This window comes from Papio anubis, chromosome 15 (genome assembly GCF_008728515.1).
Source record: "Papio anubis isolate 15944 chromosome 15, Panubis1.0, whole genome shotgun sequence".
Taxonomy (NCBI): Eukaryota; Metazoa; Chordata; class Mammalia; order Primates; family Cercopithecidae; genus Papio; species Papio anubis.
In genome coordinates, this window is record NC_044990.1 from 90,642,730 (window position 1) to 90,662,762 (window position 20,033).

The window sequence follows — 20,033 nt, forward strand, 5'->3', positions numbered from 1 at the left end:
ATGCAGCCGGGAGGCCCTGCCGCCCCCTCCCCACGCGCTGCCCACACGCCGCTCACTGTTTCTTTCTCCCGCAACTCCAGATGCGGAATTCCTCTCAGAGGTCCTCTCATGGCACCCTGCATGGAGAGGCCTGGGCCTGGCCTGGAAGGAAGGCACGGCCCATGTGCGGGCGCCTCTGTCCGGAAGGCACGCTGGGGTCCATTTTCCTGTTTTCCCAACCCTGTGGCACTCCTTCCTGTTCCTCCTTCTACAGTCTTCTGTGTGAGTCGTGGAAATGAGGCAGATGGTCATGTTTAGCATCATACCACACATACCTTTTGCAAAAATGTATTTTTTAGCGGCCAGGTGAGCAGCTGATGTGGTGGACAGAAAGCACACCGGAGGCCCTGAGGCCTTGAAGCCTCCACGTGCCTCTCATCAGTGTGTGAGGTGCAGTTGGCGGAGGTTTGCTGAGCTGAGCGGCTCTGTGAGGGGAGGTGGTCGGGGTTAGCAGCTTTGAAAGCCCCCGCACACTCCAGCTTCCATGCAGTTATGCTGTGTAAGAAATGGCAGCCGGGCCAAAACCTTGTAACTCTTTTCAGGGTTGTTAAAACACTGAGGTAGCTGGAAATACATTCTCATTTTAAGTTGAAGTAATTTGGGGGGCGTGGTGGCATGCCTGCAATCTCAGTGTTTTGGGAAGCTGCACAGGGAGCACTGCCTGAGCCCAGGAGTTCAAGGCTATGGTGCACTCTAATTGTCCCTGTGAACGGTCACTGCAGTGAATAGCCACTGTGCTCCAAGCCAGGACAGCACAGCAATACACCATCTCTAAAAAAAGTAATTATGTTTTAAAAGTAAATCGTTTTCACTTCCTCGGAGATTTTCAGGAAGAGCTTTATATCTAAGTTTCTAGAATTTACACGGAAGACTGAAACAGAGAAGCAATTCTGACATCTAGGAATGACTTTTCCTTCTGGATGCGGTGGCTTACGCCTGTCATCCCAGCACTTTGGGAGGCTGAGGCGGGCGGATCACCTGAGGTCGGGAGTTTGAGGCCAACCTGGCCAACATGGTGAAACACCATTTCTACTAAAAATACAAAATTAGCTGGACGTGGTGGTGCTTGCCTGTAATCCCAGCTACTAGGGAGGCTGAGGCAGGAGTATTGCTTAAACCTGGAAGTGCAGTTTGCAGTGAGCCGAGGTTTTGCCACTGCACTCCAGCCTGGGTGATGAGAGCAAAACTCTGTCTCGTTAAAAAGAAAATATAACATTTTTACTGAGGTATAATTCACATACCTTAAAATCCTCCCTTTTAAAGCATGCAATCCGTTGGTTCCAACTGGAAAATATTCAGTCATGTGCCCACCACCTCCCTCTCACCCAGAAGGTTTTCACCTGCCGGTCAGGGACCATCAGCAACTACCACCACCCTCCAACCCAGAAGGTTTTCATCCCCTGGGCAGCCATTCGCCCAGCCCCCGGCAGCCCCCGCACCCACTGTCAGCCCCCATCAGCCCCCATCAGTCCCCATCCCTGCGTTCACCTTTTCTGGGCATTTCATCAGAATGGACTCACAACACGGTGTTGCTTCACACGCGGGATGCTTTCTGGCCCCACGTGTGTTGGTGTGGGTGTCAGCGCTTCCTTCCCTTCTGTGTATCCCTTCGTCAGTGGATGCGCGTTTGGAGGCTGCCACCTGTGTCTTCCTTGAAGAGTGCAGCTGTGAACCTTCTCGTGGAATTTTTTGTGCCCCTCCTGGAGTTGCTCGAGATGTTTCCCTTGGTCAGTTTGTGTCCTCTGGTCAGTCCCATCAGCACAGGGTGGATTTTTACTTCAGCTGGAACTGGATGCCAGCCCTCCAGGGGACATGCCACGTGGCTTTCTGATGCCGTTTGGACAATGGGTTGTTAATGAGTGGTTAGGAAACCTGCTACTTGACACAGACAGTTTGGTGCCTGGTTTCAGCTTTGCTTTGCTGATGGGAGCCTCTGGCTGTGGGGCTGGCTGAGCTGTGTCGCTGATCCTGTCTGGGAACACAGAGAGGCTGGGGTCTCCATCCTCTTGCCCTGGAGAGCTTCCTGACTACCTGTGTCTTTACTCTGAATCCTGAAAAAAACCCTGTGTGGTGTGACCCCGTTTTTTGTTGCTTGTTTGTTTGTTTGAGACGGAGCCTCGCTCTGTCATCCAAGCTGGAGAGCAGTGGAGCCATCTTGTCACTGCAGCCTCCACCTTGGGGTTCAAGCGATTCTCCTGCCTCAGCCTCCGGAGTAGCTAGGACTACAGGCGCCCCCATGCCCAGCTACTTTTTTTTTTTTTTTTTTTTTTTTAGTAGAGATGGAGTTTCACCATGTTAGCCAGGCTGGTCTTGAACTCCTGGCCTCAAGCGATCTGCCTGCCTCAGCTTCCCAAAGTGCTGGAATTAAAGACATGAACCACTGTGCCTGGTGGGGACCCTGTTTTGTCTGTGCCACCATTTATGCACAGCATGTCTGGCCCTGGGTTCAAGACTGGTGAGGTTCAAAAGTTACATGATTGGGGCTCCTGAGTTTGTTTTTGTTGCTAACTGTACAGAGAACCAGAATCTTCGGGCTGGGAGGACCACGAAGGTTGGCCCTTCTAATCCCTTCATGTCGCTGCTGACGACATTTGACAGAGACACGTGGTGTGATGCAGCCACAGCCACAGAGCCAGTGAGCAGCAGGAACCGGGCGCCCGGTCCCCAGGCTGCCGTTTGGGATCGTGTCTACATCCTCTGGGGGTCCAGCGTATTTTCAGCTCTGTTCCTTTTGGTCAGTTTAGTCTTCCTAGAATTTGAACATTTGTGGGCTGCTCTGTCTGTGGAGTAGCCGTTCTTTTATTTGTTTAGTTTTGTAATGAACTTGCTTTCACTTTGAAAAAAACAAAAGTGAACATTTGTGGAGAATGCAACACAAAGAGCTCCCTTTGGTTCGAAGCGTGAACCCGAAGAGACACTTAGGTTTCTGTCCTTCCTGATGCCCTGGGTGAGGCCGTCTAAGTGACCTCATGGCCTCAGGTCCTTTCCTGATCCAGTCTGGTATCTGTTACGCTGACAAGGCTGCCAGGCAAGCAACCCACTTGCCAGGCAAGGTCCACTGCATGTTGGCAGCTGATTTTGTGATGTCATGGCACAGACAAAAATAGTCATTCCTACTTGTGTCGGTTTAAACGCCACTACACTGTTGGGCTGTATTTGAGTTGTTTTTGATGTAATTATTTAACGATAAACGTCTGCTCGGCACTGTTGAGAATATGGAGTGGACTTCATCCATTCATCCTGATCGTGCCTCCAGGAGACAGGGTCCCTTTGTTGCTGGCTGGAAGCGTCCGGGCAGCGTGAGCTCACCGTGGCGTGGGCGATGCCACACGGCTCCAGGAAAGCGTTCAGCTTTCAGAGCCAGTGTCTGGGCTCGTGGCCACTCCTGAAATTCAGTTGCTGTCTTTGAAGCTTAGAAGAAAGTTTCTACGATTTTCACTTTTGTATTAAAAGATACCTGTATGCTTTTCTCTCTTTTTCTGGTTCACTTATGTTCTTATTCAGTGCAATTTCCTGATTCCATGAGAATGAGAAGCATCTGTTTGGCTGTGCTCTGAGAAAACAAAGGAGCCAGGGACTTTTCTTAGCCTTTATAGGCAGCAGTTTATTTATGAAGCTCCTAAGATGCTTTTAAAGTCCACATCCCTGCATCTCTTAGGTTTGTTGACTTCACCACAAAATAGAGGCAGCTGGGAAGGCCCCCGTCAGGCGGGGAGACCCAGTCCCAAGGAGGAGGGCCTGTCCTTGTGGGGAGGGGCAGCCAGACTGTGGCATGGTCAGGGCAGTGGGGCTGCGCTGCCCACTTGGCTTTGAGTCTAGGATGACAGTTACTGCATGGCCAGCAGGCTCACGGGGAGGCCACAACCCAAGGTCGCGCCGAGGAAAACTGCCTCTGGCTCATTTGAGGGTGGAGTGCTCCTCACTGGCCTCGTGGCTGCCTTGTGTACATCTGTCCCCAGGAGCGTGGAAGCCTCGGCTCCCCGTGGAAACGCTGGTTCATAGTCTCAGCTGAACATCTCTGAAAACACAGTTGGGGCACGTGGGGACTGCTGTGATCTCTTTCCTTTATTTTACTTTACACTGTTCTGCAAAGCTGAGTCCTAATAAAAGAAATTGGAAGTGAATTACCTGCCGATGGACTTTATTACAGCAAATGTGCGGACATTCGCACAGCTCCTCTCCGGGACGTCTGGGTGGGACAGTGTGGAAGGGCTTCCTCTGAAAGGATGTTAGAGGAGCAGAGGAGCTGATGACATAAACAAGACCAAAAACAGCCAGCGTGAGGTTATAAACAAGAGCACCACGCAGACAGGGACTCCAGACTGTTCAGGCCTTGCCTGCCTTTTTTGGCTTTAAAAAACAAGAGTTCCCTGAAGCACCAAGGGGCAGCCCACACAGAGAGGAGTCGCCCCGAGCGTTCACAGGCATCTGTGCTGGGCCGGGCCCCTGGCCGTCTTCTGTTCCTGTTGCCTCATTTCATGCTCCAGGACCCTGAGAAAGTGCTGGCATCCCCCTCATGGGTGAGAAGCCCAGTGGGAAACTGTCCCCGTGCCTGCGGCGAGGAGTGGCCCAGCAGCCAACGGTCAGCCCTTGGACGGCAGTGCCCACTCGTCCTTCCCGTCCCATCGCACCAGCGTTCCCTTCGCGGAGGAGGCTTCCGTCTCCTCTTCAGCTGTGTTTCTCATGCCCCAGAAAGGCTAGTGTCTTGCAGTTCCTTCAGAGAAGTGGGTCATGGGACGAGAGCCACATGCTAAGGCCACGTATTCTGAGGCGGGCCCGGGGCGGTGTACCAGGACCATGTGTTCCGAGGTGGGCCCGGGGCCCTGTGCTGGGGCCGTGCATTCTGAGGTGGGCTGGGGCCATGGCCAGGGCTGCGTATTCAGATGTGGCATTTGGATTTCTCATTACGAGCTAAGGTATTTTTGTGGTTTTCGTGCTGACATCAAATGGCCCGCCTGAGTGTTGTTGAAATATTTCTTGTCAGAGCTGTTTTCTTGACTCCTCCAAATACAGTGTTCTGAGTAATACAGATGGTCAGGCCCAAGTCATCTTTGCAGGAGAGCCTTCCTGTTCCTGAGCAGACACCCGGAAGGGTTGAGTGACTCTTCTACGTGTGCAGATGCGGGTATACATGTGCAGATGCAGGGCCAGTGACCCCACAGTGGGGCAAGAACCTGGAGGGTTCTTAGCTTTGCCCAGGAAAGAATTCAGGGGCAAGCAGGAGCAGGAGGGGGAAGAAAACAGCTTTATTGAAGAGGCAGGGAGGGCTACAGCTCCCTGACTGCCCTTGCAGAGTGGCATTGCCCCATAGGCAGAGAGGAGTAGCTCAGGGCAGGTTTAATTGCATGCAGATTAAGGGGTGGTTTATGCAGACATTTCTAGAAGGATGTGACTTCTGGGCAATCAGGTCATTGCCATGGAACAGGGCGGCGGCTCCTGGCTGTTGCCATGGCAATGCTAAACCGACAGGCACACCGCGGGCATGTCTGATGGAAAGCTGCCTCTGCCCCAGCCCTGTTTTTGCTAGTCCTCAATCTGGTCCGGTGTCCAAGCCCCACCCCTGGAGTCAAGTCCTGCCTTCTACCCCAATATCATAGTTTTTCTTTCTTCTGCCATTAAAGACCTTTCGCAGCATCACTGTCTCTTTTGTTTTGGAAGCCATGCATTCTGTTCTTATGTGCACACCCTGAGCTGTTGCCACTGGCAGTCAGCTTTGGAGTTCACTATGTGGCCCTCACAGGAGCGCAGAGCCTCCTGGTGCTCACCAGAAGACCTTGGCCCAGGAGGGCTGCATAAGACAGGGTGGCTCCGTCCCAGGTGCTGGGGCCCAGGTCTCCCCGCAGCCCTGAACAATGCTGTCAGCAGCAGGTACGAGTCTCCGTTCCGATGAACATGCCTCAAGGCAACATTCTGGGCAAGAGCCTCTGATGCGGGTTCTGAGGCAGCTGCCTAACACTGCTCTCCTTTCCGCAGTGTGCAGGAGAAGAGAATTGGGTGGACAGCAGGACCATCTACGTGGGACACAGGGAGCCACCTCCGGGCGCAGAGGCCTACATCCCACAGAGATACCCAGACAACAGGATCGTCTCGTCCAAGGTAACTCGGGTCTGAGTGTCCACGATGTGTCTAAAAAGCAGTTGCTGGGGGGTGTTAGTGCTTCTCGGTTTCAAAGACCAGCTCTGCTCCTGGCCCTGCTGTCACGGCCACCAGTCACCCCTAGCAAAGGCTTCGGATCAGGACCTCACCAAGGGTGCTGCACTCTCCCTCCCGGTGACCACCCACAGAAGGCTTTCCACCTGGCCAGGGCTCACAGCGCAGTGTCTCTACTCTCGGGCGACTGTGTCACAGAGGCAGCGTAGTTCTGAAGTCCAGGATCCAAACCCCACCCAGCTCCCACTTCTGAGGCGTCTGGCCATGTGCTTCTCGTGGGCCACCCTGGCCAGAGTCTCAGCACTGGTAAGGTAGAAACGCTACCAGCCACCCTGGAGAAGGAGCCAACAAACGCAGTCCAGGCGCAGACCCAGGGAGGTCTTTGAGCTTGTTCAGGAGGTGCAGCCCAGGCACAGCGTAGGAAGCGTGAGCAGAGTGCCGCGGTCTAAACGGAGCATATTTCTCTCCATGGACGGGAGCGTGGAAGTGCACACACATTTCCCACGTTCCGAGAGTGACCTGGAAACGGGTCTTAAGAATAGGGTGGAAATTTAGCTGCTGCCGTTAAACACGGGGTAAACTGTGCTTTCCAGATAATGTGGAACGCGTGTGCCTGTGTTCAGACTCCGTTTATCTTCATTGTCCTTCAAAATGGATGAGCCAAACACAGGCACACACATGACTGAGCTGCACATAGGGACGCGTGTGGCGGCCCACAATTCACACGTGTGTCCTTACATGCAAACGCACTTAATTCACCCTGGGCGTCCTGACGTGTAGACCCCTGTGTAGACCTACTTAATTCACACTAGGCATCTTGACGTGTAGACCGCTGTGTAGACCTACTTAATTCACACCAGGTGTCCTGACGTGTAGACCGCTGTGTAGACTTACTTAATTCACACCAGGCATCCTGACTTGTAGACCGCTGTGTAGACCTACTTAATTCACACCAGGTGTCATGACGTGTAGACTTCTGTGTAGACCTACTTAATCTACAGCGGGTGTCCTGATGTGTAGACCCCTGTGTAGACCTACTTAATTCACATCAGGTGTCCTGATGTGTAGACCCCTGTGGAGATCTGCTTAATCCACACCAGGTGTCCTGATGTGTAGACCCCTGTGGAGATCTGCTTAATCCACACCAGGTGTCCTGGCATGTAGACCCCTGTGGTTCTTAATTATTTATGTGCTCTTGAAGAGTTGCACATTTTTGAAGAATATTTTACAACAGAAAAGGTCACCTTTTTAAAGCATTTTTATGGGATTATTTAATTTGTAACTGTAGGATTACAAAAAAATTTTAATAGCTTTAACCTCTAGAAACAGGACATATAAATGCTGAAAAACAAAGTCCCAACCAGAGAAGTGCTGTGGGTGGTTTCCCAGGCATGATTCGTGGAAGGAGAAATGTACTGATGAGAAATCACATCCAAAATATTGTCTCTGAGTGGTGATGTTTATAAAGTTCTAAAGTCGACACAGTCTCAGGCGGAGCTCACTGAAGGTAGTTTCCAAGCTAGTATGTACTTCACCCACCCTCCAGCCCAAAACGAATCCCAGACGTACTTCTTAGAACTCAGCCTGCGCGGCCCAGAGGTACAGGGAGGCAGGAAGCACCCAGTGTCCACATGTGGTGCCACTGTGGACTTGTAGGGCGGGATTCCAGGATCTGGGTGATGGGTGTGTGGAACCGTGGCCCCCCCGCACAGCGGGGCTCATCTCAGCCGGATGGGGGCCGTGAAGGCATCACCCAGCCCACCTCCTGGGAGCTGGCTTCTCCGTTCCTGGGGCAGAGCTCGCCCGACCGCCCCGCGTGCCTGGTTCTCCCTGCAGATGAGGTGCCGTGTGGGGCCGCAGGGAAGAAACCAGCAGATGAGGTGCCGTGTGGGGCCTCAGGGAAGAAACCAGCAGATGAGGTGCTGTGTGGGGCCGCAGGGAGGAAACCAGCAGAAGCAGCAGAGCTTGATCCAGGCATTGGAGGAGGGTCCTGGTCCCCCTGGCAGGGGCTGGCGGGAAACTGCTTCCTGTGATTGCCCGTGGCGGTTCTGGAGGAGATAACAGAGCATGACGATTCCTGACTCCTTTGCTATATCATTCAAGTTTTGTCATTTCCCTACTGTCTGTTTCGAACATCCCTGCAGGCAGTGGCCTCGGTGGCTTCACGCCTCCCGGCCCTGCTCCCAGGCTCTGCGCTACCCTCTCTCCCCCTCGGCTGGGCCTTCCCCCCGCTCCGCTGCTCCCTGTGGAACGGGAGCCCCTTGAGGCCTCTGCGGTTTCTGATCCGGGAAGCCCTGCGGTGGCTGGGTTGTCAGGATGGGTTTTGTGGGCTTATTGCCGGTTTTCAGGGCCTTTTAGAAGCCGTAAGGCTCCTTCCTACCAGGAAGCCCTCACGCAGGAACACACAGACCCGGGTCAACAGGCTCTCAGCAGCGCCATCTGAGCGCAGGTGGAGGGCGCCGCGGGGCCAGGAGAGCACTTGGGCGCCTTTCGTCTCAGCCGCCGAGGACAGAAGGGGCTGTGCTCTCAAATCCACCCATGCATTGAGATCTTCGCTCTTCACAGAGGTGGGATTAGCGGCTTAGTCTCAGTTTCAAGTGGATGAGGTTGTGTAATTTCGGGGGAAAGTTACGTCTGGCATAACCCCTTTTGCTAATAGAACTCAGGAAGGAAAGGCCCTCAGAAAGGCTGGAGTCTGGAATCTAGGCAGGTAGCTGGCCTGACAGTAACCTTGATCCAGATAAACCAAAGTGGAATTCTGGAACCTGGACTTGAGGACTCATAATTATTTTAATTTAACAGCTCAAGATGTGTGAAAAAATGCTGTCTAATTTGTAAAACGTAAGTTTATGGCTGATTTTGGAGAATACAGTTGTGACAGTGTATCTCTGTTTTCCTGGGCTCGGGGAGGAAATGATTTCTACCTAAAAGAAAGAAATGCTAGTAGTTAAGACTTTTTAAGTACCACAGAAGCTTGTTCTCAGCAAGTTTGCTTTTATGAAATCAAAGGATGAAAGCCTTTGTCATGGAAGAAGTCGTAACGGGATGAAAATGCTGTCGGATTATTTTTAACTTCTCATCTGTTTGACGGAACTGCAGTTACTGGTGATCGGTGATTGATAGAATTCCGTTTCCTTCTTGGGGAGAGACTTTAGGCAATGTCAAAAACCCGAAATGACAGCCCAGCATGCCCCATTCCCTGCTGCCTGTGCTGTGCAGAGCTCCCCCAGGCCTGCTTGCACTCCCCACGTGGGGAATGCTGAACTCCAGAAAGTGATGGATCACTGCATGCCTCCCTTTCCAGGTTTGTACTTCAGGGCACAGAATTCACGTGGTTCCCTGCTTTGCCCACAGGAGGCTACAGAATTAAATCTTGGCTTAGCCTATGCTGTCCCTCCATGCTTTCAAGAAAGCTGAATCCCCTTCTGGTAACTGGGGAGGAAAAATTCCCTCTGTAATTCGTAGGTATAGCCAATGTTTTCATGACTTATATTTGTATAAATGATTTCCGTGTTTTATTATATCGTGTAACTTCTAAACAACCCTGTGAACCCCCAATACTGATTATTCCTGACATATTCATGAAGAAGCTGAGGCTTAGAGCTCAGTCGTGTGTCTGAGGCCACCGAAGAGGATAGACTAGTCCGTAACCCCTGTAGTCTGGCACTGGGCTTGGACTTCCCTCCGTAACCCCTGCAGTCTGGCACTGGGCTTGGACTTCCCTCCGTAACCCCTGCAGTCTGGCACTGGGCTTGGACTTCCCTCCGTAACCCTGCAGCGTCTGGCACTGGGCTTGACTTCCTCCTGTGAACCCCTGCAGTCTGGCACTGGGCTGACTTCCTCCCGTGAACCCCTGCAGTCTGGCACTGGGCTTGACTTCTTTCAGAGCCTGGGACCCCTTTCTTGTTTTTGTTTTTGTTGTTTTGTTTTTGTTTTTGCTTGAGACAGAGTTCTCTGCTCAGGGTGGAGCATGCCGCCGATCCTGGCTCACTGCAACCTCCACCTCCCGGTTCAAGTGATTCTCCTGCCTCAGCCTCCCGAGTAGCTGGAACTACAGGCGCCGCCACCACACCCAGCTGATTTTTATATTTTTAGCAGAGATGGGGTTTTGCCGTTGTTGGCCAGGCTGGTCTTGAACTCCTGACCTCAGGTGATTTGCCCGCCTTGGCCTCCCGAAGTGCTGGGTTTACAGGCGTGAGCCGCCGTGCCTGTCCAGGGGCACTTTTCTTAACAGCCCCTCTGGGTGCTCACGAATTTCCAGCATCAGTAATCCACCGTCCAGGCATGATTTTCTCTGTTTTGCATCCCTGCCTCCCAAACGAAAGAGTGACCTCATTTCCATGCGAGTGGCTTGTTGTCCCAAGCAGATGGGTGTTCGGTGTCCCCGTCGTTTTCAGGACTGTCAGGTGGGCCCTGCGGTGCTGGGGCCGTGTTCAGGTAAACACTGGCTGAGGCTTCAGACAGCTTTCAGGGGCTCCTGCGGGCGCCCGGGCTGCTGTCAGAGGACAGTGCCCGGGTTTGTCTCGTGGCCAGAGGCCAGAGGCAGGCTAGGTGAGGCCGTGCTCTTCCCTGTCTGCACACAACACTGCTGGTGAGTAACACAAAACCAGAGACTGACTTCCCAAGGGACAGGAGACAGGCAGAAGCGTGAGGCTCAGACACAAGTGAGACGTTCCAGCTCAGGGCCAGAATCAGAGCCAGGGCAGCTGTGGACTCTGGCTGTGGTGTCTGTCGTACAAGTGAGAAATGAAAAGAATGACTGTCCCGTGTCATTCAGCAAAATGCATGGTGTCTTTGGAGGTGAAGAGAGGTGCCGAGGGCCACTCAGTTTTCCCAGATTTCCTGTAGGAGGAAAACCACTTGGTTCTATGCTGTGGCTTTTTCATGCCAGGAGTTCCCAGGATTGAGGACATCCACTGATTGTATCACAGTTGAAGGGCCCAGCATTACATTACATTGTGTTCCCAGGCAAATATTTATATTTTTACAATTCAACAACGATGAGCAAAGGATAACTGACCACCCTTGTCAGCTTTCTCGCTCCAATGTGTGGAATAAAATGCTCATTTTAGTTTATTTTATCCAGATGGTACTGCTATATCAGTGTAGTTATGACCATTTAAATGAGTTCATTGGGATTTCACTTTTCTTGTTAAACGTCACCAGGAATTAATAACCCTCCTTTTGACAATAGTAATGGTCAGCAGTAATAACTTACTCTGTGAAACGCAGAGATTACACAGCATCATGGGGCTCGGCTGCAGCCCTCAGTGCCAGATAAGAATAAAGCAATTGAGGCCAGGCGCAGTGGCTCACACCTGTAATCCCAGGACTTTGGGAGGCCGAGGCGGGTTGATCACAAGGTCAGGAGTTCTAGATCAGCCTGGCCAACATGGTGAAACCCTGTCTCTAAAAAATACAAAAATTAGCTGGGCGTGGTGGCGGGCACCTGTAGTCCTAGCTACTCGGGAGGTTGAGGCAGGAGAATCACTTGAACCTGGGAGGCAGAGGTTGCAGTGAGCTGAGATTGTGCCAGGACACTCCAGCCTGGGTGACAGTCAGAGTAAGACCCTGTCTCAAGAAAAGAAAAGAATAAAGCAATCGTGCAGGTGGTTTCAAATTCCAAAGCTGTACAGTAACATTCAAATATGGCAAGTCCAGGCCAGGCACGGTGGCTCATGCCTGTAATTCCAGCACTTTGGGAGGTTGCGGCAGGTGGATCACCTGAAGTCAGGAGTTCAAGATCAGCCTGGGCAACATGGTGAAATCCTGTCTCTACTAAAAATACAAAAATTAGCTGGGCATCATGGGGGACACCTGTAATGCCAGCTACTCGGGAGGCTGAGGCACAGGAATCCCTTGAACCTGGGAGGTGGAGGTTGCAGTGAGCCGAGATGGCGCCACTGCACTCCAGCCAGGGTGACAGAGTGAGACTTCATCTCAAAAACAAAAAATAATTATGGCAAGACCATGAGTTTGCACAGCCTTCCAGGCCTGATGGAAGTTGATCTGCATGTTGGGAAGGATTACAGATCATATTTTATCTCATAAATATGACCAAAGCTTCCTCGTATAACACGGGAACTTTTTAAACCGTAGAGAGGAGCATTGTGAATCTCTGTGGCTCATCTCCACTGCCACAGTTCCTGGCCTGTGGCCAGCTTGTTGCACCTGCACCGTCACTTGAGTTCCAAGGGTCCTTTGGAAGGGATCCTGGACAGCGTGAACTTTTCACCTGAAAGTACTTCAGTAAATGAAAGGTGGAATTTTAAGTAGACTCTTTTTTCATTAATGTGACTGTTACTGAGTGATATATTATAGAAATTTGTGGAAATGTTTAATTATAATAAGTTTGTTGACTTGGGTGCTGGAAAGTAAGACTGGCCTCACATGGGTGGGCTAAGCTATTTCCTTAATGCGTCCCTTTAAAAGTTAATGGACAGTACCTGACTTTTTCATTATGGCCCATTTGAGAGAAAATACATCTTTCTCAAATATTTAAAAAGACCGATCACATGTATAATGTTTGCCAAGTTGTATAGACAAGAAAACTAGAGCTCAGAATCATTAAATAATTTGCTGAAGTTTACATGGTTTTTAAATGGCAGGGCCAGGATCGAAGGTGGGGACTGACACTGACTCTGAAGTCTGTGTGTTTACTCTGTATGCTAAAGAGTAAATATTTCCAGAATTTCGTAGAGTACCTAAATTATCCTGAGGTGGGGTTAGCAAATTCTCAATTTGTAAAGGAAGAAAGTCCCTATATTTTATTAGCAATCTGGAGTTTTTGTTTACTTTTTTCTGAATGAGAAGCAGAAGGAATGAAGAGCCAGCCATGTGTTCTCTACTCTGTCTCAGTTTGTGTGGCTACTTTTCCGTCCAAAGCTCTTGCCTCTTGGTTCTCGATTTGTTGCATTCACATGAAGAAAACTGAGTGTGGCAGCAGAAGGATGGCCTCCCACAGAGGTCCACATCCTGATCCCCAGAACCTCTGCCTGTGTCAGTGTCTGTGGCCAGGGAACCCCGATGGCCAAACAGCTGACACTAAAATAGGGAAGTGATTATAGAACTACTCATGCGGGCCAAAAGTAACCACAGAGGTGCTCGTCAGTGGAAAAGGGAGGCAGAACAGAGAGCGTCCGAGCCACAGCTGGCTTCAGAGGTTGAAGGGGACCAAGGGACTCAGGCAGCCTCTGCAGGAACCGGGAAAAGGCAAGAAAGGTTTCTCCCTGGAGCCTCCAGGAAGGAACCAGCCCTGCTGATACTTCAGTTTTAACCCAGTGAAACCCATTGCAAACCTCTGACCTCCAGAACAGTACGATGATACATTTGCATTGTTTTAAGTCACAAAGTGGAGTTTGTTATAGTAGCATAAGAAACTCATACACTTGGCCTACTTCGGGGGTTTATAATACACACTGTACGGAGATTGACGCGGTGTCAAAGGACTCGTGACCTTGAGACATGTCCATAGAATCATACACCTGCCCTAGCCACATCGGGGATTCATACAGACTGTACAGAGATTGACGTGGTGTCAAAGCACCTGTGAGCTTGAGACATGCCCACAGAATTATCCCCCTGGGTTAGCCACATCGGGGATTTATAATACAGGTTGCACAGAGACTGACGTGTTGTGCAAAGGACCCGTGACCTTGAGACATGGCCGCAGAAACTTTCCAAACTGAAGAGCAAAGAGGAAAAAAGAATGAAGAAACAGAACAGAACTGTGGACAATTACAAAAGGTGAAGCAGGCCAGGCACGGTGGCTCACGCCTGTAATCCCAGCACTTTGGGAGGCTAAGGTGGGCAGATCACCTGAGGTCAGGAGTTTGAGACAAGCCTGGCCAACATGGTGAAACCCCGTCTTTACTGAAAATACAAAAAATAAAAAAAAAATTTAAAAAATTAGCCAGGTGTGGTGGCAGGTGCCTGGAATCCCAGCTACTTGGGAGACTGAGGCACAAGTATCCCTTGAACCCAGGAGGCAGAGGTTGCAGTGAGCCAAGATTGCACCACTGCACTCCACCCTGGGCAGCAAGAGTGAAAACTCCATCTCAAAAAAAAAGGTAAAACATATGTGCGTAATGAAAAAAACAAGAGAGAAGTATCTTCAGTAAAAGTGGCCGAGACGTTTCCAAAATTACAGATGCCAAACTACAGATAAAGGAAGCTCAGAGATAAATACAAAAGCAGAATAAATTTTTAAAAAAGGGTACACCTAGACATATCCCATTTAAATTACAGAAAATTAGACTCAGAAAAAATCTTCGAAGAAGCCAGAGGAAAAGAACATTTTACCTGCTGAGAAACAAGGGTAAGAATTACATCAAACTTTCTTCTAGAACCCATCTAAGGAAGAAAAGAATAATGTAAAATATTTAAAGTGTTGAAAGAAAAAGCCACCAACCCAGAATTCTGTATCTCATAAAATTATCCTTCATACATGAAGGAGAAATAAAGACTTTTTCAGACAAACAAAAATTGAGGAAATTCATTGCCAGTAGACCTCCCTTGCAAGAAATGTTAAAAGAAGTTCTTCAGAAAGAAGGAAAATTATATAGGTCAGAAATTCAGGTCTACTTAGGAAAAGAACAGAGCATTAAAGTGTGAGTTTTTTGTGCTGTTACAACAGAATACCACAAACTAGATAATTTATACAGAAGAGACATTGATTTCCCCACAGTTCTAGAGTCTGGGAAGTCCAAGATCAAGACACTGGCAGACCACAGTAGAATTCAACTAGAAATAAATAAATCACAAAGTTAACTGGAAAATCCCAAAGTATTTGGAGATTAAACAAAACACTACTAAATAACACATGAATCAAAGAAGTCTCAAGAGGCATAAAAATATTTTAAGCTAAACAAAAATTAAAATATAACTTACCAAATCTTGTGGGATGCAGGAAAAGCAGTGCTTAGAGGGAAATTTATAGTATTGACTACACAGATTAGAAAAGAAGAAAGATCCAAAATCAACAAGCTTCAACATTAGGAAACTTAAACCGATAAACTTTAGAACAGAAATTAAATTGAAAACAGGAAATCAGAAAAAAACATCAAAAGCTGGTTCTTTGAAAAAAAATCAGTAAAATTTTACCTTTAGCCAGGCTAAACAAGTGAAAAAGAAGAGAGACACAAATTCCAAACATCAGAAATAAAAAAGGGGCATCACTACGGGTGACATAGCTAATAAAAAGATTAAAAGGAATATTATGAACAGCTCTACACCCATAAACTTGATAACTTAGGTAAAATTGACCAGTTTCTTGAAAAACATTGTCTACTGAAACTCAAACAAGGAGAAAGATAATCTGGGTGGGCCTACATCAATTAAAGAAATGGAATCAATAATTAATAATCTTCCAAAACGGAAAGCACAAGGCTCAGATGTTTTCACTGGTGAATTCTAGCAAACATTTCAGGAAAAAAAAAAAATCAATTTTCTGCAGTCTCTTCCAGGTAATAGAAGCAGAAGGAACACTTTCTAATTCATTCCATGAGGCCAGCATTACCCTAAAACCGAAACCAGAAAAAGATATTACCAGAAAGACGATATCACAGACCAATATTTCTCATGAACATAGAAGCAGCGATTCTCAATAAAATATTAGCAAATCGAATTCAACAATGTATAAAAAGAACTATACACCCTTGTAGCAGGACGAGCCACAGACACAACCTCTCAGACACTGAAGGAAGGAAGGGCTTTATTCAGCTGGGAGCATCGGTGATCTACTGCCTTAAAATTTGAGCTCCCTGAGTGCACAATTTCTGTCCCTTTTTTGGGGGGGACAGAGTCTCGCTCTGTCGCCCAGGCTGGAGTGCAGTGGCTGGATCTCAGCTCACTGCAAGCTCCACTTCCCGGGTTTACCTCATTCTCCTGCCTCATCCTCCGGAGTAGCTGGGACTACAGGCGCCCGCCACCTCGCCCGGCTAGTTTTTTATATTTTTTAGTAGAGACGGGGTTTCACCATGTTAGCCAGGATGGTCTCGATCTCCTGACCTCGTGATCCGCCCATCTCAGCCTCCCAAAGTGCTGGAATTACAGGCTTGAGCCACCGCGTGCAGCTTCTGTCCCTTTGAAGGGCTCACAACACTAAAGATTTTACAGGAAAGCGTCATGATTGATTTGAGCGAGCAGTGGGTACATGACAGGGGCTGCATGCACCCGTGGTCGGAGTGAAACAGAACAGGGCAGGGAGTTTCACAGTGCTCTTCTATACAATGTCTGGAATCTATGAATAACATCAGTTTCTAAGTTATGAGTTGATTCTTAACTACTGGGTTTAGGCCAGGCAGGCCCAGGCCTGGTTTCAGGCCTGGCACCGGGCTGCCTGTCTTTGGTTTTCCTTCCTTGTTTTTTTCTTAAAACAGGTACGGAGTATAAAACAATATGAAACAATATGAGAGGGTCACTCTCTTTCCTCACCATGACCAAGTGGGTTTATCCTAGGTATGCAAGGCTAATCCAACATTTGAAAATCGACTAATATAACCCATAATATTTACAGGCTAAAAAAGAAAACTTACATGATTTTTTCAATAGGTGCAGTGAAAGAATTTGACAAAGTTCAGTACCCACTCACGTATTGCAGCAAACTAAGAACAGAGGGGAATTTCCTCAGCTTCGTAAAGAGCATCTACTAAAAGCCCTATAGCTAACATCATACTTAATGGTGAAAAACTACATGATTTCACCCTAAGATTGGAAAAAAGGCAAGAATCCCTCATCACTGTTCCTATTCAGCATTGTGCTGGAAATCCTAGCTAATACAGTAAGAGTAGAAATGGGAATAAAAGGCATACAGATTGGGAAGGAAGGAATAAGACTATCTTTGTTCACAAGTGATATGATTGCCCATGCAGAAAATCCCAGAGAACCAACAATAACAAGAAAACTTCTGGATGTTAGAGGCGATTATAGTAGCATGGTTGCAGGATTCAAAAATTAATCACTTTCCTATACACCAGCAATGAACAGTTGGAATTTGAAATTTAAAACTCAACACTATTTACATTTATCCCCCCACCCGCCAAATTACATAGGTGTAAATCTAACAGGATACGTACAAGATCTAGGTAAGGAAAACGACAAAACTGTAGTGAAGTCGAAGAAGATTTAAGCCAATGGAGAGATGTTCCATCTTCGTGGATGGGAAAACTCCATGTTTTTTAGATGTCAGTTCTTCCCACTTTGACCTGTAGATTCAATACAATCCTAATCAAATTCCCAGCAAGTTACTTTGTAGCTACCAACAAACTGATTCTACATTTATGTGGAAAGGCAAAAGACCCAGCATAGCCTCGCAGTATTGAAGAACCAAGTTGGAGAACTGACACTAGCCAACTTTAGGACTTACTGTAAAACTGTAGTAATCCAGACAGTGTGGTGTTGCTGTAAGAATAGACAAAGAGATCAATGAAACGTCATAGAGAGCCTGGGAGTTGACCTACTTAGTAAATCCACCCAGATAGTCAACCCGTCCACCCAGATAGTCAACCCATCCACCCAGAGAGTCAACCCGTCCACCCAGATAGTCAACCCATCCACCCAGAGAGTCAACCCATCCACCCAGAGAGTCAACCCATCCACCCAGAGTCAACCCGTCCACCCAGATAGTCAAATCCATCCACCCAGACAGTCAACCCATCCACCCAGAGACAACCCATCCACCCAGACAGTCAGCCCATCCGCACCCAGAGACAGTCAACCCGCCCACCCAGACAGTCAGCCTGGCCCACCAGAGAACCCACCCGAGTCAACCCGGCCCACCCGAGAGTCAGCCCGGCCCACCCGAGAGCTGCCCGCCTCACCCCGGGAGAGTCAGCCCGTCCACCCGGAGAGTCAACCCATCCAGCCAGATAGTCAACCCATCTTTGACAGAGGAGCAAAGGCAATTCAGGGCAGACAGAAAAGCACTATTTCTTTTCAACAGATAGTTCTAGAAAAACGACATGCAAAAAAAAAAAAAAAAAAAACCAGCAACTGTGACTATAGACAGTGATCATACACAGTTCAAGAAAATTAACTCAAAATGAGTCATAGACCTAAATGTAAAATGTATAACAATGAAACTCATAGAAATGTAGGAGAAAGTCTAGGTGACCTTGGGTTTGGCAACAAATTTTTGGATATAACACCAGAAACACTCTTCATGAAAGGAAAATTGGTAAGTTGGACTTCATGAAGATTAAAAACTTATGCTTTGCAAAATACAGTTAAGAGAATTAAAATACGAGCCACTGACTGGGAGAACAGATTTGCAAAACACATATCTGATAAAAACCTGGTATCAAACAACACATGGAAAATAAGGGTGTTTGGATGGGTAGGGCGGGATGAGCTAGGGAGGACCTGGAAAGTTAGTTTCTTTTTTAAAACTCTAGAGACTCTCCTGGAGCACCCCTTGCCCTTTTCATTACAGTCAACCTGAGAAGGGAACTGAAAATACGGCCATAGTTGTCATGAACTTGGGGGAACCACTACTTGGTTTTTACCCTCATTAAGGAACTTTGTTATGAAAGATAAAATCACTTTGTGAATGTGAATTAGAGTAGAAAATGGAAATTCCTTATATACTCTCTAAGCCACTGGAAACTTGAGGCAGAGAAGTTTTAAAAGACACACGTGGATTTCCTCTGAAATATTTGTAAACAGCAAATTTAGAATATGTTGGTTAGTTTAGGACCATACCAGGCTTTAGTTGTTACATTGAATTGCAAATAACTTATGTTCATGAGCCTGGAATTCAAGAAGTTCTTGGTGTGAGAATTTGACAACTACTTCTGGCTTCCCGGAGCCAGAACCCACCTGGGAATGGGGTTTTGAAGTAAGCACCGTTGAAGAGACACAGACGGCAGAGGCCGCAGCACAGGCTGGGAGACTTCCTTCAAGTTTCGGTAGACTGTCTTCATTATGGCGTAAAAACATGTCAGATGAAATTTTAGAAACTATTTCCAAACTCAGTGAAGGTTTGTGACATCTGGGACATTGTTTTCAACACAGAAGTTGAATGAAACTGCAACAGAGGCAAAATGAGAAGTGTGGAGAGGAGAGGCTGTGGTGACTGGGCATTCCCCCTCCTTCCTCTCCTTCCCCTCCTTTTCCTCCTTCCTCTCCTTCCCTCCTTCCCCTCCCTTTCCTCCTTTCTTCCCCTCCTTCCCCTCCCTACCTTCCTTCCTTCATTCCCCTCCTTTACTCCTTCCCCTCACTGCCCTTCTTCCTCTCCTTCCCCTCCTTCCCCTCCCTCCCCTTCCCCTCCCTCCCCTACCTGCCCTCCCTGCCCTCTTTCCCCTCCCTCCCCTCCCTGCCTTCCTTCCCTTCCTTTTCCTTCTTCCTTCCCCTCCTTGCTCTCCTTCCCCTCCTTTTCCTTCTTTCTTCCCCTCCTTTTCCTCCTTCCTTTTCCTCCTTCCTTCTCCTCTTTCCACTCCTTCCCTCCTTCCCCTCCCTTCCCTCCCTGCCCTCCTTACCCTCCTTTTCCTCCTTTCTTCCCCTCCTCCCCTCCTTCACTTCACTCCCCCGACATCCCCTCCCTGCCCTCCTTCGCTTCCTTTTCCTCTCCTTCCCCCTGAGGCCTCAAAGCCCTTGTGCCTGGGCTGTGGACAAGAAACACCTCTGCCTCAGAAGCCACCTGGAGCTGGGTGAAGGCGTCCATTCAGCTCGCTGTCATCGCCCGTCATGCTGTCACTCAGAGGAGAGATCATGCAGAAATTACGGAAGTAAAACGCTAATGTGTTGAGTTAATGATCACAGGTTTACATTTTATAAAAGACATCTCAATAATCAAACTCTTGTTGAGCTACCTTGCGTTTTATCTTGAATTCTCTGGAGTTCGGTAA

General features: G+C 48.6%; 1 protein-coding gene across 13 annotated transcripts in view; it reads left to right on the forward strand.

Annotated features, from left to right (window-relative positions):
- Positions 1–20,033, forward strand: part of ATP11A (ATPase phospholipid transporting 11A) — a 182,347-nt gene that overhangs the window by 90,021 nt on the left and 72,293 nt on the right. For all 13 annotated transcript variants that reach the window (XM_021929353.2, XM_021929355.2, XM_021929356.2 and 10 more), the window contains 1 exon segment: positions 6,013–6,135. In XM_021929353.2, coding sequence (XP_021785045.1) covers positions 6,013–6,135 — 123 coding nt within the window.